The following is a 12,768-nucleotide window of genomic DNA, read 5'->3' as shown; positions in this document are numbered from 1 at the left end:
GCCCATGTGACAGGACAAGCTCCATAAAGGGCAACAACACGCCTCATGAGGTCATGACGAAACGCTTTCTCAAAACTTATCCCCACTCCTGCTGGATATAAGACGTATTCTGCTCTGATGTAGTCATGGGTGCATCTCCTTGCGAGGCACTGGTGATCTGTTTTTCACAGGAAATACCTCCATCGTGCATAGTGTTAGAATACTATTCATAGCATTCTCCTTGTGCTGATTTCCATCCACTTATGCACACATTTACCAGGCTGCTAGCTAGAGTTCTTTGTAAAACACCAGATAATTTTACCTACCAAGTTTACTGAGGGCTCCTTTAAAACTAGGAAGCATTAGAAATAAGTAAAAAGTCAGAGCAATTCACTTGGATTCGGAGCAAGAACACTGTAATAAACGTATCTTTTTTTTCTGGTTTGGTAGAAACACCAGCTGTTCTTACTGCCAATAACAGCCGTGGCCACACGGTACTTGTGTGGCTGCAGAAAAGGTCCTTTGATCCTTTTGCTTTCTCAGCAAATCTTACCTTTCCTCAAGGAGTATACTCTCTCTATATATATATCACACAAAAATAACCACTTTGAACTTGGTTAATAAGAATAAGGTTAAGTGTGAATTTAAATGGCCCTTTTGTACTCTCTGAAACAAGTATAATCAAGGTATCACTTACCTGGCTGGCTCCTTTGTTGGTGCCCATTTGCAGGCTAATTGTGGTCTGATCAAAAGGTTTGTCAGTTTGCATTTTGGGATCATAAAGGTGCCTCCTCGTCCCATAGGCTGTCATACCTGCTTGGCTGGCGCATTTGTTGGTTCCCATCTTTTAAGTTAAAAATAAAATCACTAATTATCAGAAGTCAACAATCTATAGGACACAACCAAACTTTCTGTTCTGCTAAAAAAGATTTAGCAAAAAGTTGGACACGACTAAGCAACTGAACTAAAAAAAGATTTCTTAGAAGGGACGCCATTGACAAGTCCCCTCCAGAGCTGAGGTTGCCATTAACTAAATACAAAACCTTTATGCTTTTACAAATAAAATTTTAAGGTGCTCATTTGCAAAAGAAAAATTTCAAAGACTTCATTGGATATAAAACCTCACAACATAATCAGATAAAAATGTGCACACAGGAAGAGAAGGACAGACACACACAAAATTACGACACTGGCAGAATTGTGACTAATTTCCTATGCTACTCTTTCTCCCACACTCTGTAGCACAGGCAACCAATTAAGGGGTACCTGCTTCAGCCACTTAAAGGGACAGAGCAATCTCTGGCTCAACAACATGCTTTTCTACTCCAGATGTGTTTTGTATAAAATGTGATAGTAAATGTCAGGTGTCTTGTCTGGCAGCTTAGCAAGGGCTTAAGTTTCATTAAAATCAACATTTTTAGGGGAAAAAAGCTACATTTTATATCTCTAATTCACGTATCATTAGACACAGAGAGGCAGAATGAAGAATTTAAATTCAACCACATTGAGAGAAAATTTTAACTTTTCTTCTCCACTGTGAGTAACATGGCTTCAGGGGTAACCAGCATACCCTGTTCCAGTTGGGGACACATTTCTACTGTTGGTCTTTTGTCCTTAAAAACAAAGATCTATTAAAGGAAAACTGTATCATTACAAGTTAAACCTGTGTATTGGAGAAGATAAAAAATATAGTAAGCAAAAAGCAAGGGGGGGAATCACTATAGTTCTAACATTTAGACACTCACTCGTGTATTACCGTTCAGTTTTACCTTGTTTCTGTGTATATACACAGACACATGTACCTACAAATACACACACACACACACACAAAAATATGCACGCGCATTTTAAATATAAAACTGGGATCACGCTGACAACAGTATTTTATAATCCTGATTTGTTTTCTTTAATCTTTGAACTCTTGTATTATCATCTTTTCATTACTAGTTCCATTTATGGAGTTACCGTATTTTTTTTGAGTAATCAGTTATCATAATTTAAATAACTGATTACTGGAAATTCATATTTGTAATCTCTTGCCATCAGTACAATTTTGTACTGTGTAAAAAACAAATTCATCTGTCAGTTATACTCCAATAAAGCTGAAATTAATGAACAGATCCACCTCATTTGACTCAATCAACAGAGGCGCATTGTATCCAAAAGGATCAGATAGTAAAGCCCTTAGCATACTAGGCATTTAGCAGTGGTGTTTTTGTGACATTCTCTAAGAGAACAACATAAAGGAAAAAAATACCTGAATGAACAACTCCCCAGTACTGACAAACCATGCTTTAGGGTAAATAAATGACTGGCTTTGAGGTTTTATAAAATTGCTTCATTTGGTCAATAACATTTAGGAATTTATAAAATATGTTTTCTTGGAAACTAGGACAATGTAATTAGGACTAAAAAAAACATTTCCTGGAGAAACAATTACTAAGTCAGAGGGCATGTCTGAGGTTTCTTCTAAAACCATCATTGTCTAATGGGCTTTAAATGGAGATAAATTGTATAAGCCACATATCCATTGCAAAATGTATATATATATATTCCTTAGACACTTTGGATGGTGAAAAATAATAAGCAATACCACATCATTGTTGTCTAGTCACTAAGTCAGCTCTGACTCTTTTGCAACACCACGGACTTTAGCCCGCCAGGCTCTACTGTCCGTAGGATTCTCCAGGCAAGAATGAAAAAGTGAAAGTATTAGTCACTCAGTTGTGTCCAACTCTTTGCGACCCCATGGACTGTAGCCCTCCAGGCTCCTCTGTCCATGGAATTCTCCAGGCAAGAATACTTGCCTGGAGTGGGTTGCCATTTCCTTCTCCAGGGGATCTTCTTGATCCAGGGATTGAACCCAAATCTCCTGCATTGGCAGGCGGATTCTTTACCATTGAAGCCACCAGGGAAGCCCCAATACCACATTACTTACCTGCAAACCAATTACACTCTGGCCAGCTTTTAATTTTCCTTCATCAAAACGTCTTGTTTGTTTTTCTGCGTACTTAACTCCAATGTCAATGGTTGTATGGAATCCTTTTGTTTTGGCCTACACAGAAATATGCACACTAACTGAAAAGGAACACTTACACAGATTCTGCCAACAGAGTTTTACAGAAGGAACAGCAAAGAAATTATAGGGTCCACAGATAAAGGTTTCATTCGGTAAGACCAAGCTCGTGGTGAAAAAAATATCTAAGGCCATTCAAACTACACTAGAGACCTCTGAAACGTGAGTACTCTAATTAAGCTATCCAGTATGAGGCAGCTGATGTCAGCAGCCTTTCTCCAAAGCTAATAATTACCACAGAGACAGGCTTCTCCCTGCCTAGCCTGAATTCCCATGAGGGCAAAGACGCAATTAATCACCAATGTAGTAGGGATTTCTTTAACCAGCCATTAAAGACATATACGTACCAGACCTGCTAGGGCCACCAACGTAGTCTGAACCTGGGTCATGTTTCCATTCTCAAAAAGATCATTTGCTTCAAATATGTCATGTGGCTTCATGCCATAAGCCTGAATAGCTTTAATAAAGTTGCCGATATTCTCCAACTATTAAAAAAAAAAAGCATATAACTTTTGGAGCTAAACACTGACATTCATATTATCTAGGAATTCTAAGTCTTTATGACTAAATACAAGATGCAAGGCAGAAAGCTACTTGGCAAGGATTCTTAACCAGATACATAGTAAGTGTAGCTCTCTTAGAAAAAGGGAAAGAGTATTTCATAGTGGATTACATAATGGTCTTTTTAAGCAGTCAGGTTTTTTCTTTAAAGTCAAGACCTTCCTTACATGTTTTAAAGAATTCAGTGTCTGAGCTATCCAAGACTGGAATTTTCTTTCTCAAATGGTACAAAATTACATTAATGCACAATTTATTGTGTTTAAATTTTAATTTTTAAAAAATGTGTGGTTACTAAATGATTATTCTGTCTCAAAACATGCTCAAGACAAAAGATTCAATTTTACTTAATCATACACATTCATAAACTAAGACTAAGGTTAATACCATGTTCTACAGTCAACCCTTGGTTATGTTAAATTCCTTGATTTTCCCCTTATTCATCTTGTGGTCTAGGTTGTCTTTCTCTGTGTAAGCTGTGTCGACTCCTGAGAGTGCACAGACTAAATACAGAATAGGAAAACTTCTAAGCTAAACATCTAAGAGTCACAGAACTAATTCTAAGTAATTATGGAAACATTTGAAAAGTAACACTATCAGAGAACTAAATATAGTCATGTACACAGATTTCCGCTAAAATGTCTAAAAACTGTAATCAAGTTCTTGCTGCATAAAGAGTAACCAACTAGAATCAGGGGTTGCTGGTTTGGCTGTTACCTGAGGCCAGTTTAATGAGGACTCATTGACCTTCTTCACTGAGCCTGGCTGTAGCTTGTTTATGAGTCTGAAAAGAAAAGCATTAAGTGACAGCATACTTATTGGAACAAACCAGGACTGGAATGTAAAGTTGGTCCTTTCAACATCAGTAAAGGAAAGCATTAAAAACATTTGCAGAATATCAAGGTTTGCCACCCTGGACTGGGAAAGAGGGCATGACAGAGGTGACCCTGGGAGGTGACCCTGGGAGGACTGGAAGAGCAGCCACGTCAGGGCCAAGACTTACTCGCAGAGGATAATGCCATCTTTCAAGCCCAGCTGGAAGTTGGCGCCAATGCTCATGCCTGTCACCTCTTCTATCCAATTGCGGAGATCTTCTTCTGCCTGATGATCATACTTGGAAGCAATCTGAAATACAAGTTACCTAACTTTAGAAGTTTCACACTAAGCACCCAAAGCTGCTGGTTCCTTCTTATTAATTATTCATTCAGACCATATCTGTGACCTGCAGTAAATTACCTTCACTGGAGCTCACTGACAAACCTAACCATTTGAGCTTCAGTAACTAATAAAACTGTTGTGATTAAGGAGGTGTCATACAAAACGATGAACAACACATGGAGGGAAGCTGGGACTGAGAGGGAGAAAATGTGGATCAAGCTAAAACAGATTCCCGTTCATGACACGCAGGAAGTGAAAGGCTAACAGTGTATTTCGATATGGCACTGGCAACTTTAAACGTCGAAGATTAAGTCATCAGCTACCACATGAAGTGAGAGTACGGGTGGCAGCATTCTGATACGTGCAACTGTTTTACACAGTACTGCAACTGGCCAATGCCCAACAGTCTAACAGTTTTGTTGCCTAGAAAGTTTGGGTGTTTCTGTGTCTATTTGGCCAAACACACAGCACCCTACGCATATACACACACCTTCCTCACAATAATTATTGTACTTACACTAGAATATTGAAATTCTGCTTAAGCATAGTCTGTATCATATTAGACTCCTCACAGGAAGGAAAAGCATTTAATTCACTTTTGGACTCTTAGTACCCAGCACTGCCTCCAACACCCAACCATTTAATAAGTAAAAGAAAAGTTTACTCTCTACTTACAGAATTCAACAATAAATGCAACATTACCAACACAGATATCTGCTTTACTATCATACATGCTAAAAATACCTGCTACGAACAGGTTTTAAAAGATCCCTTCATAATAAAACCATAAACCTCAATTACAAAAAATAATAATAAAATGTAAATATTGTTAAAGATCACATGCTCAAGTACTTAAGCTGTTCCTTATCCCAGGGTCAGTCCTTAAACAGGCTGATCAGAGTTATTAAGGAGAACACAGCTGGGAAGAAGGAAAGATTAGGTCATTTTTCTGCTCATTAGCACAGGTGAAAAGTGCCCCCAGCACACAGACAATGCCCAGGGGGATGGCCATCACAGTAAGCTTGGGAGTGAGCTGCAGCATTGATGGAAATGGAAAGAATTGGTAGAAATGTTTGCTTCTATAACATATGACTGAAAGAAATGAGATGGCATGATGACATTTTTGTCATGGAGAGGCCCTTCAAGTTCCAGTCTATCCCAGACACAGAGGAAACCTTTCCCCTCTCCCCACCAAGTTGGGCTTCTGCTCCAGTAATTACTGTGCCTTTAGGAAGACAGGAGCTTCCCAGGTGGTGCTAGTGTCAATGCAGGAGACAACAAGAGATGCAGGCTCGATCCCTGGGTCAGGAAGATCCCCTGGAGAAGGGCGTGGCAGCCCATGCCAGCATCCTTGACTGCAGAATCCCATGGACAGAGGAGCCTGATGGGCTACAGTTCATAGGGTCACAAAAGAGTTAGACACGACTGAAGCTACTTAGCATGCACACATGTTGAGACAGCAGTCCTTATCATCTGCATTGCTCCCCAAACTAGAGAAAGAGCTCAACAGCCTTTGACAAAATAGTAACTTATTTAAGCTGCAGATTTACTTGACCAGCTATTGAAAATGGAAATTCAATGAGTTTATATTTTCATGTTAAGGTAAGTTAACACTGTGCAGTGTTTCCTGGATTAAGGTTTGGCTTGGAGATTAGTTTATATGAGATAGTTCAGGCACAACACTGTGTGTTAACTTCCTGCACGAGGATCCCCAATCCCCCCAAATCACACATCTATCTATTCTGACTTCCTGCCAGTCTGAGTTACATGGGCATCTAGAGGTGTGAACAGGGAGAAGGAGGTAGTGATGCTCAAAGATTCTGCCATGGGAACACACAGCCTCTGGTGTGAAGGAAGGAGCCATCTCCTATTATATATACCTCAGACAAATATTCCTGGATAATGCATCTCCTCCAACATACCAAACATACCTATTTATGCATGGCACCTTTAGAAAATGGAATAAATAACAAATTGGGAAAATTTTAAGACTTGGCTCTATTTTCACACTGAAATCCTGTTCTAGGTGGCTAGAAAAGAAGTCCTCTCTATATAAATTTGGGAGTAAGGGGAAAATGGACAGAAAAGGACAAGCAAAGAAGAAAGCTAGACAGTAGTACTCCTTAAGCACAGCTATGACAAACAATATCTAAGAGTGAGTTGAATTTTTTTCAAAAGCAAAGCGCTCTCAACTGGGAGAGGCATTTCAATGAATCAAAGAAACACAATATCCTCGGCTAGGAGGGGCTCTACCTTGGCTAAAGCCTGGCTCTACCCATTTTGCTAGGGACCACTGGTTAATTCATCTCACTTCCAAACCATTTCCTGTCCATACAACAGGAAGGCTGAATAAGTGAACCAGGTCTGCTCCCATGCTAAGCTTTCTGTTAAATAATTTGATTAATCAGCAAAATTTGTAAAGAAATTCTTTCTCTTATGTGAAAATGAATAGATACACGTACTGATATAACTGAATCACTTTGCCATACAAGTGAAACTAACAATATTGTTAACTATATGTACTCCAAAATAAAATTTAAAAAGAAATTCTTTCTCTTCATATTTTCAATTGTAGAGATGGAATTATGTTGGAGGGGTTTTGTTTTTCTTGTGGGGTGGTGGTGGTAATTCTTAACCAAATCAGACCAATTATTATTCAACCAAAAAAACATAAAAGCATATTTACATTTCCTGCGTTCAAAATGTTTCTGACAGGTTTGGTGCCATGTCCCAAACCACAGAGTGGTTACAGATGTAACATGAAATATCCCAGAAGGAACACCAGAGAGAAATTTTTATCTCCTGTTCACTCCAGTACTCTTGCCTGGAAAATCCCATGGATGGAGGAGCCTGGTGGGCTGCAGTCCATGGGGTCGCTAAGAGTTGGACACGACTGAGCGACTTCACTTTCACTTTTTCACTTTCATGCATTGGAGAAGGAAATGGCAACCCACTCCAGTTTTCTTGCCTGGAGAATCCCAGGGGCAGGAGAGCCTGGTGGGCTGACGTCTATGGGGTCACACAGAGTCGGACACGACTGAAGTGACTTAGCAGCAGCAGTCAGTGTTCTTATCAAGAGAGTGATGAGAGAAAAATCAAGGACTGGACTTAGAGGGACCTGGGTTCAAACCCTTACTCTGACTAGTTACAGGTGGGGCTCTAGACCACTTGCTGACTGTCTCTGAGACACAGACTTAATGTAATAATAGCACATGCAAAGAAAAAAATCATAAGCTCATATGTGCAAAGCTCAACACCCCAAGTGATAAACTAAAAAAGAAAACTAGGTATGCTTCCGCATCATGTAATGATTGGTTTTCACTTAAGAGTTTTCCTTGAAGTGAAGGAGTAGCAAGGACTTTTCTGCCCAAATACTGCTAATAAGTGACTGCTTTCTGCAGTCATGTCAGCTTAATAGAGTTCAAAACTTAGGAATGTGCACTTTGTTTTTAAGTTTACAATAACAAATTTATGAAATCATCCAGGGAGAAAAATCTATTTCAATTTGTCTCTTAGCTTGCAGCCTGCAGCTCTGTTCCACTGGATGCAGAAATCATACATTTCCTTTAAAAGTATCCTAGAATACGCCTCAAACTAATGTTTATGTTGTTTAACTACACAGGTTATTTTTAAACTATTATATACATCTTTTAAAATCAAGGGACTGAGAGCAATTAAAAATAAAAAGTAAGCTTTGGCCAATAAAATTTACTTACTATTTTTGTCTAAAAATCTTTCATTTCTAAATGTCAGGGAGTAAGCAAATGCTGACATTCTTTTCCCTTGCACCAAAAAAGTTACCTTGAAAAATTACTTAATCTTATCTCATTAATACCTTATGGAAATTTTATTTTAGTCTGTTTAAAAATCACTCCTCTAAGTTGGTTATAAACATTGACTTCTGTACTAGTCTTTAAGATTTATTTTATTTGACCTTCCTAGGCAGCTTTCAGAATTTCTGCCTGGTCCTTTCAAGTCCACAGCAGTCCCTGGTTCCTCATATGGCCCTGCCTCCTTCCCTAAACACCTATCCTTCCCTAAACACCCAGGAATTCCCTATAGCTGCTGCTGCTAAGTCGCTTCAGTCGTGTCTGACTCTGTGTGACCCCATAGACGGCAGTCCACCAGGCTCCCATCTATGGGATTCTCCAGGCAAGAACACTGGAGTGGGCTGCCATTTCCTTCTCCAATGCATGAAAGTGAAAAGTGAAAGTGAAGTCGCTCAGTCGTGTCCAACTCTTAGCGACCCCATGGACCGCAGCACACCAGGCTCCTCCGTCCATGGGATTTTCCAGGCAACAGTACTGGAGTGGGGTGCCATTGCCTTCTCCGATTCTCTATAGCAGGGCCTACAAACTCTTCTCACACCAAGACACTCTTGCAAATGACTTTCCTACAACTGCAGAGAACACCTGTTGGAGGCTTCTCTCAGGAGCTCACCAAACACCCCCACCTTGCCAAATACAATCAAAAAGCAGAAATGAAGACTGGGAAAAAGCCTCCGGGGCGTCTGATGGTGTAGACCATCCTCCTGTTACAGTGCTTCTGAGCCAGGCCAGGCCCACAGTGGCTCCAGCCCCTGCTCCTTCCCACGCTCTCCACAGAGCAGCCAAGAGCTCCAGTGTGGAGTCACCCTACAGTTCAAAGGCAGCACAGCCCTCCAGCTGTGTGAGCTTTCTTTTGGATTTCTAAAATAACTTGTTTAAAAAAATTAAGTATGTAGAGCAATGCATTCTCTTAGATATTACAATAATTTGTGACCCTCCCTCAACAAACTCTGTTCCTTTATATTAAATTTGGGGGAGGTTAGGAGGCAATTAGGAAAAACATCTAAAAAGACTCCTTGGGAAAGAGATGAGGAAAACAAATTGTTGGCTCAGTGGATAAAGAATCTGCCTGCAGTGCAGGAGACACAGGATATTCAGGTTCGATCCCTGGGTTGGGAAGATCCCCCGGAGAAGGAAATGGCAACCAACTCTAGTATCCTTATCTGGGAAATGCCATGGACAGAGGAGCCTGGTGGGTTACAGCCTGAAGGGTTGCAAAGAGTTGAACTTGACTGAACAACTAAGCGCAAACACACACACACACAGAATTAAAAGTACAGGTCTCTCTTCACTCCTCCCCCAAATCCCACATCCTTCCCACTCCCCAGGGGTAAGCGCCTGTCCTGTCTGCAAGTCTTCTTCCAGATTGCATTTATCTTACAATAAATAGTGTGCAAAACAGCACTAGAAAAAGAGCCCCTTCAAAAACACAGGCCCTGAGGGCCTACACTTCCTAATAGTAAAGGGAGACAGAAGATCAGATAAACGCCTGCTCCTGCCCGCTGTCACGAATTGCCCAGCCCTTCCTGGCACTGAAGTCTGAGAAGTTTCCCTCGGAATCCCTACAAGGGGACAATGAGTAACAAGGGAAACCAAGCCTCAAAAGCATCTCAACAACTGACCTGCAAGTGCTGTTCCCACACTGTACTATGGAGCATTCAGCCAAGAGGCGATTTAGTAGAAAGATGGAGCAGTAGCTGGCATGAGGAAGAGTGATGATTATATACGTACAAGAAGTGTCTGAGGGCCCACTTACACCCAGGATATCCTAGAATTGACTAAAGAATAAGGGCGTGTCTTTCCCATATATTCCTTCTCACAATATATATATATATTTTTGGAAACTCCTATTTTTCTGTACAGTTTATTCTTTATTTTTAAATTGGAGTATATTTGCTTTACAATATTGTGTTAGTTTCTGCTGTACAATGAAATGAATCAGCGATATGTATACATATATCCCCTCCCTCTTGGGGCTTCCCTGGTGGCACAGATGGCAAAGAATCTGCCCGCAATGCGGGAGAGCTGGGTTCAATCCCTGGGTCAGGAAGATCCCCTGGAGAAGGGAATGGCAACCCACTCCAGTATTCTTGCCTGGAGAATTCCATGGCAGAGGAGCCTGGCACACTACAGTCCACGGGGGCGCAAAGAGTTAGACTAGACTAAGTGACCAACACTTTCCTTCCTCTTGAGCTTCACTCCCACCACCCCACATCCTACCCCTCTAGGTCATCACAGAGCACTGAGCTGAGCTCCCTGTGCTCCACAGCTGCTTCCCACTAGCTATGTATTTTACACATGGTAGTGTAAATATATCAAAAAGACTCTGATGCTGGGAGGGATTGGGGGCAGGAGGAGAAGGGGACGAGAGAGGATGAGATGGCTGGATGGCATCACTGACTCGATGGACGTGAGTTTGAGTGAACTCCGGGAGTTGGTGATGGACAGGGAGGCCTGGCGTGCTGCGATTCATGGGGTTGCAAAGAGTTGGACACGACTGAGCAACTGAACTGAACTGAACTGAACTGAATTCCCCAAATCACAACCCCGTCGTCCGTGCCCACATGTCAGTTTCTCTATGTCTGCATCTCTATTCTTTCCCTGTTGTTAAAACCTGAAGTAGACAGACAGGTTTCTATCTCTGGTAGTTACAATAGCATCCCCCAAATTTCAGCTATTCCTGAACTCTCACTAGACTGTTTCAAGCCACCAGGACAATCCAGCATTACCCCAAACTCTCTATGTAAAATCACATTCAATGTCAGCTTCCCTCTTTAAAGTGATCCAAGTGTGTGTCGGATTCTTCCTTCAATTTCCTTCTGTATTCCTTTTTCCTTTCACTCAAATGGTGACTGTGTAACAGGCATGATTCAAAGGCAGAGACTCTGCCCTAAAAGCTTAAGTTCTAGTTGCTGCTACTGCTGCTAAGTCGCTTCAGTCGTGTCTGACTCTGTGCGACTAAACAAGGTGTATTGAGACATTCACCAAAAAAAGAATTATTGTTATTCAGTCGCTAAGTTGTGTCTGACTCACTGCGCCCCCATGGAGAATAAAGAAGGGTATTTTAAAAGAATAGAGTATTTAAACTAAAGGGAGAATAGAAAGACGGGGACCACCAGCCTCAAAACAAGAAACAAATAGTCGATTTCCACCTTCCAACTTCCACCTGAAGTATCAAGATGCCGCTTCCCTTCCTTTGCTTTTCACTAGTTCTGATTGATACCTCATGCAACACAATGAACAGGCTTTAACAGGGTTTACCTACCTTAAACCCCTCCCCCAATAGATCCTCCAAGCATGTAAAACACCTTGGTAAATTTTTTATTCACGTCGGGGATACAACAGACCAAAGATCACATGCTTTAAAAGTCCAACTTCCAAAAACTGTGTTTCCAATTCCAGAGTGACCTAAGTAACTTAACTCTGGCGACCTCATTTCTTACAAGTAGTCTTCTTCCTTCCAAGATCACTGTGAGAAGGAAGCCCATCTCAATGCCTCACACACACACATCTCCTAATTAACACTAGCCATTTATATCAGCTTGAAACTGTGCAACTCAGATGGCGACTCAAATTGATCTTTTAACTGAGATCACATCTGGTCTCAGGAGTTAATGAAGCTCAGGTTCTTGATGTCCCATCACAGAAAAAATTCAGCGAGAGACAAAATGATAGGTAAGAAGTGATTTAGAAACTCACTCGACAGAGTGTGAGCTATCTCAGAAGGTGAAGAGTGGCCCCAGGATATGGGGTTGTCAGTTTTTATAGAGGTGGGTAATTTCATAAGGCGGGCTTCCCAGGCAGCTCAGTGGTAAAGAATCCACCTGCCCATGCAGGAGATGCAGGTTTGATCCCTGGGTTTGGAAGATTGCCTGGAGAAGGAAATGGCATAACCTACTCTAGTATTCTTGCCTGGGAAACCCCATGGACAGAGGAGCCAGGCAGGTTACAGGCCATGGGGAAGCAAAAGAGTCAGATACAGCTCTGTAACTAAACAACAATTACATAGGGTAATGAGTGGATGTAGAGTTGGACTGTGAAGAAAGCTGAGCGACGAAGAATTGATGCTTTTGAACTGTGGTGTTGGAGAAGACTCTTGAGAGTCCCTTGGACTGCAAGGAGATCCAACCAGTCCATTCTAAAGAGATCAGTCCTGGGTGTTCTTTGGAA

At 41.2% G+C, this 12,768-nt stretch overlaps 1 protein-coding gene across 2 annotated transcripts in view; it reads right to left on the bottom strand.

The window, feature by feature from the left end:
* The window catches only part of CNN3 (calponin 3), a 30,469-nt gene that overhangs the window by 1,961 nt on the left and 15,740 nt on the right, over positions 1-12,768 (bottom strand). The window contains exons 2-6 of one of the 2 annotated variants that reach the window (XM_061411138.1): positions 4,617-4,738; positions 4,331-4,397; positions 3,403-3,540; positions 2,918-3,034; positions 677-823 (exon numbers count right to left, since the gene is read on the bottom strand). In XM_061411138.1, the coding sequence (XP_061267122.1) occupies positions 677-823; positions 2,918-3,034; positions 3,403-3,540; positions 4,331-4,397; positions 4,617-4,738 (591 nt within the window). The remainder of the gene's footprint in view (positions 1-676; positions 824-2,917; positions 3,035-3,402; positions 3,541-4,330; positions 4,398-4,616; positions 4,739-12,768) is intronic. The other variant, XM_061411139.1, reaches the window with a different exon arrangement.

This window comes from Bos javanicus, chromosome 3 (assembly GCF_032452875.1).
Source record: "Bos javanicus breed banteng chromosome 3, ARS-OSU_banteng_1.0, whole genome shotgun sequence".
Taxonomy (NCBI): Eukaryota; Metazoa; Chordata; class Mammalia; order Artiodactyla; family Bovidae; genus Bos; species Bos javanicus.
Note: the sequence above shows the minus strand (reverse complement) of the source record. Positions and strands in the feature narration are given on the sequence as shown.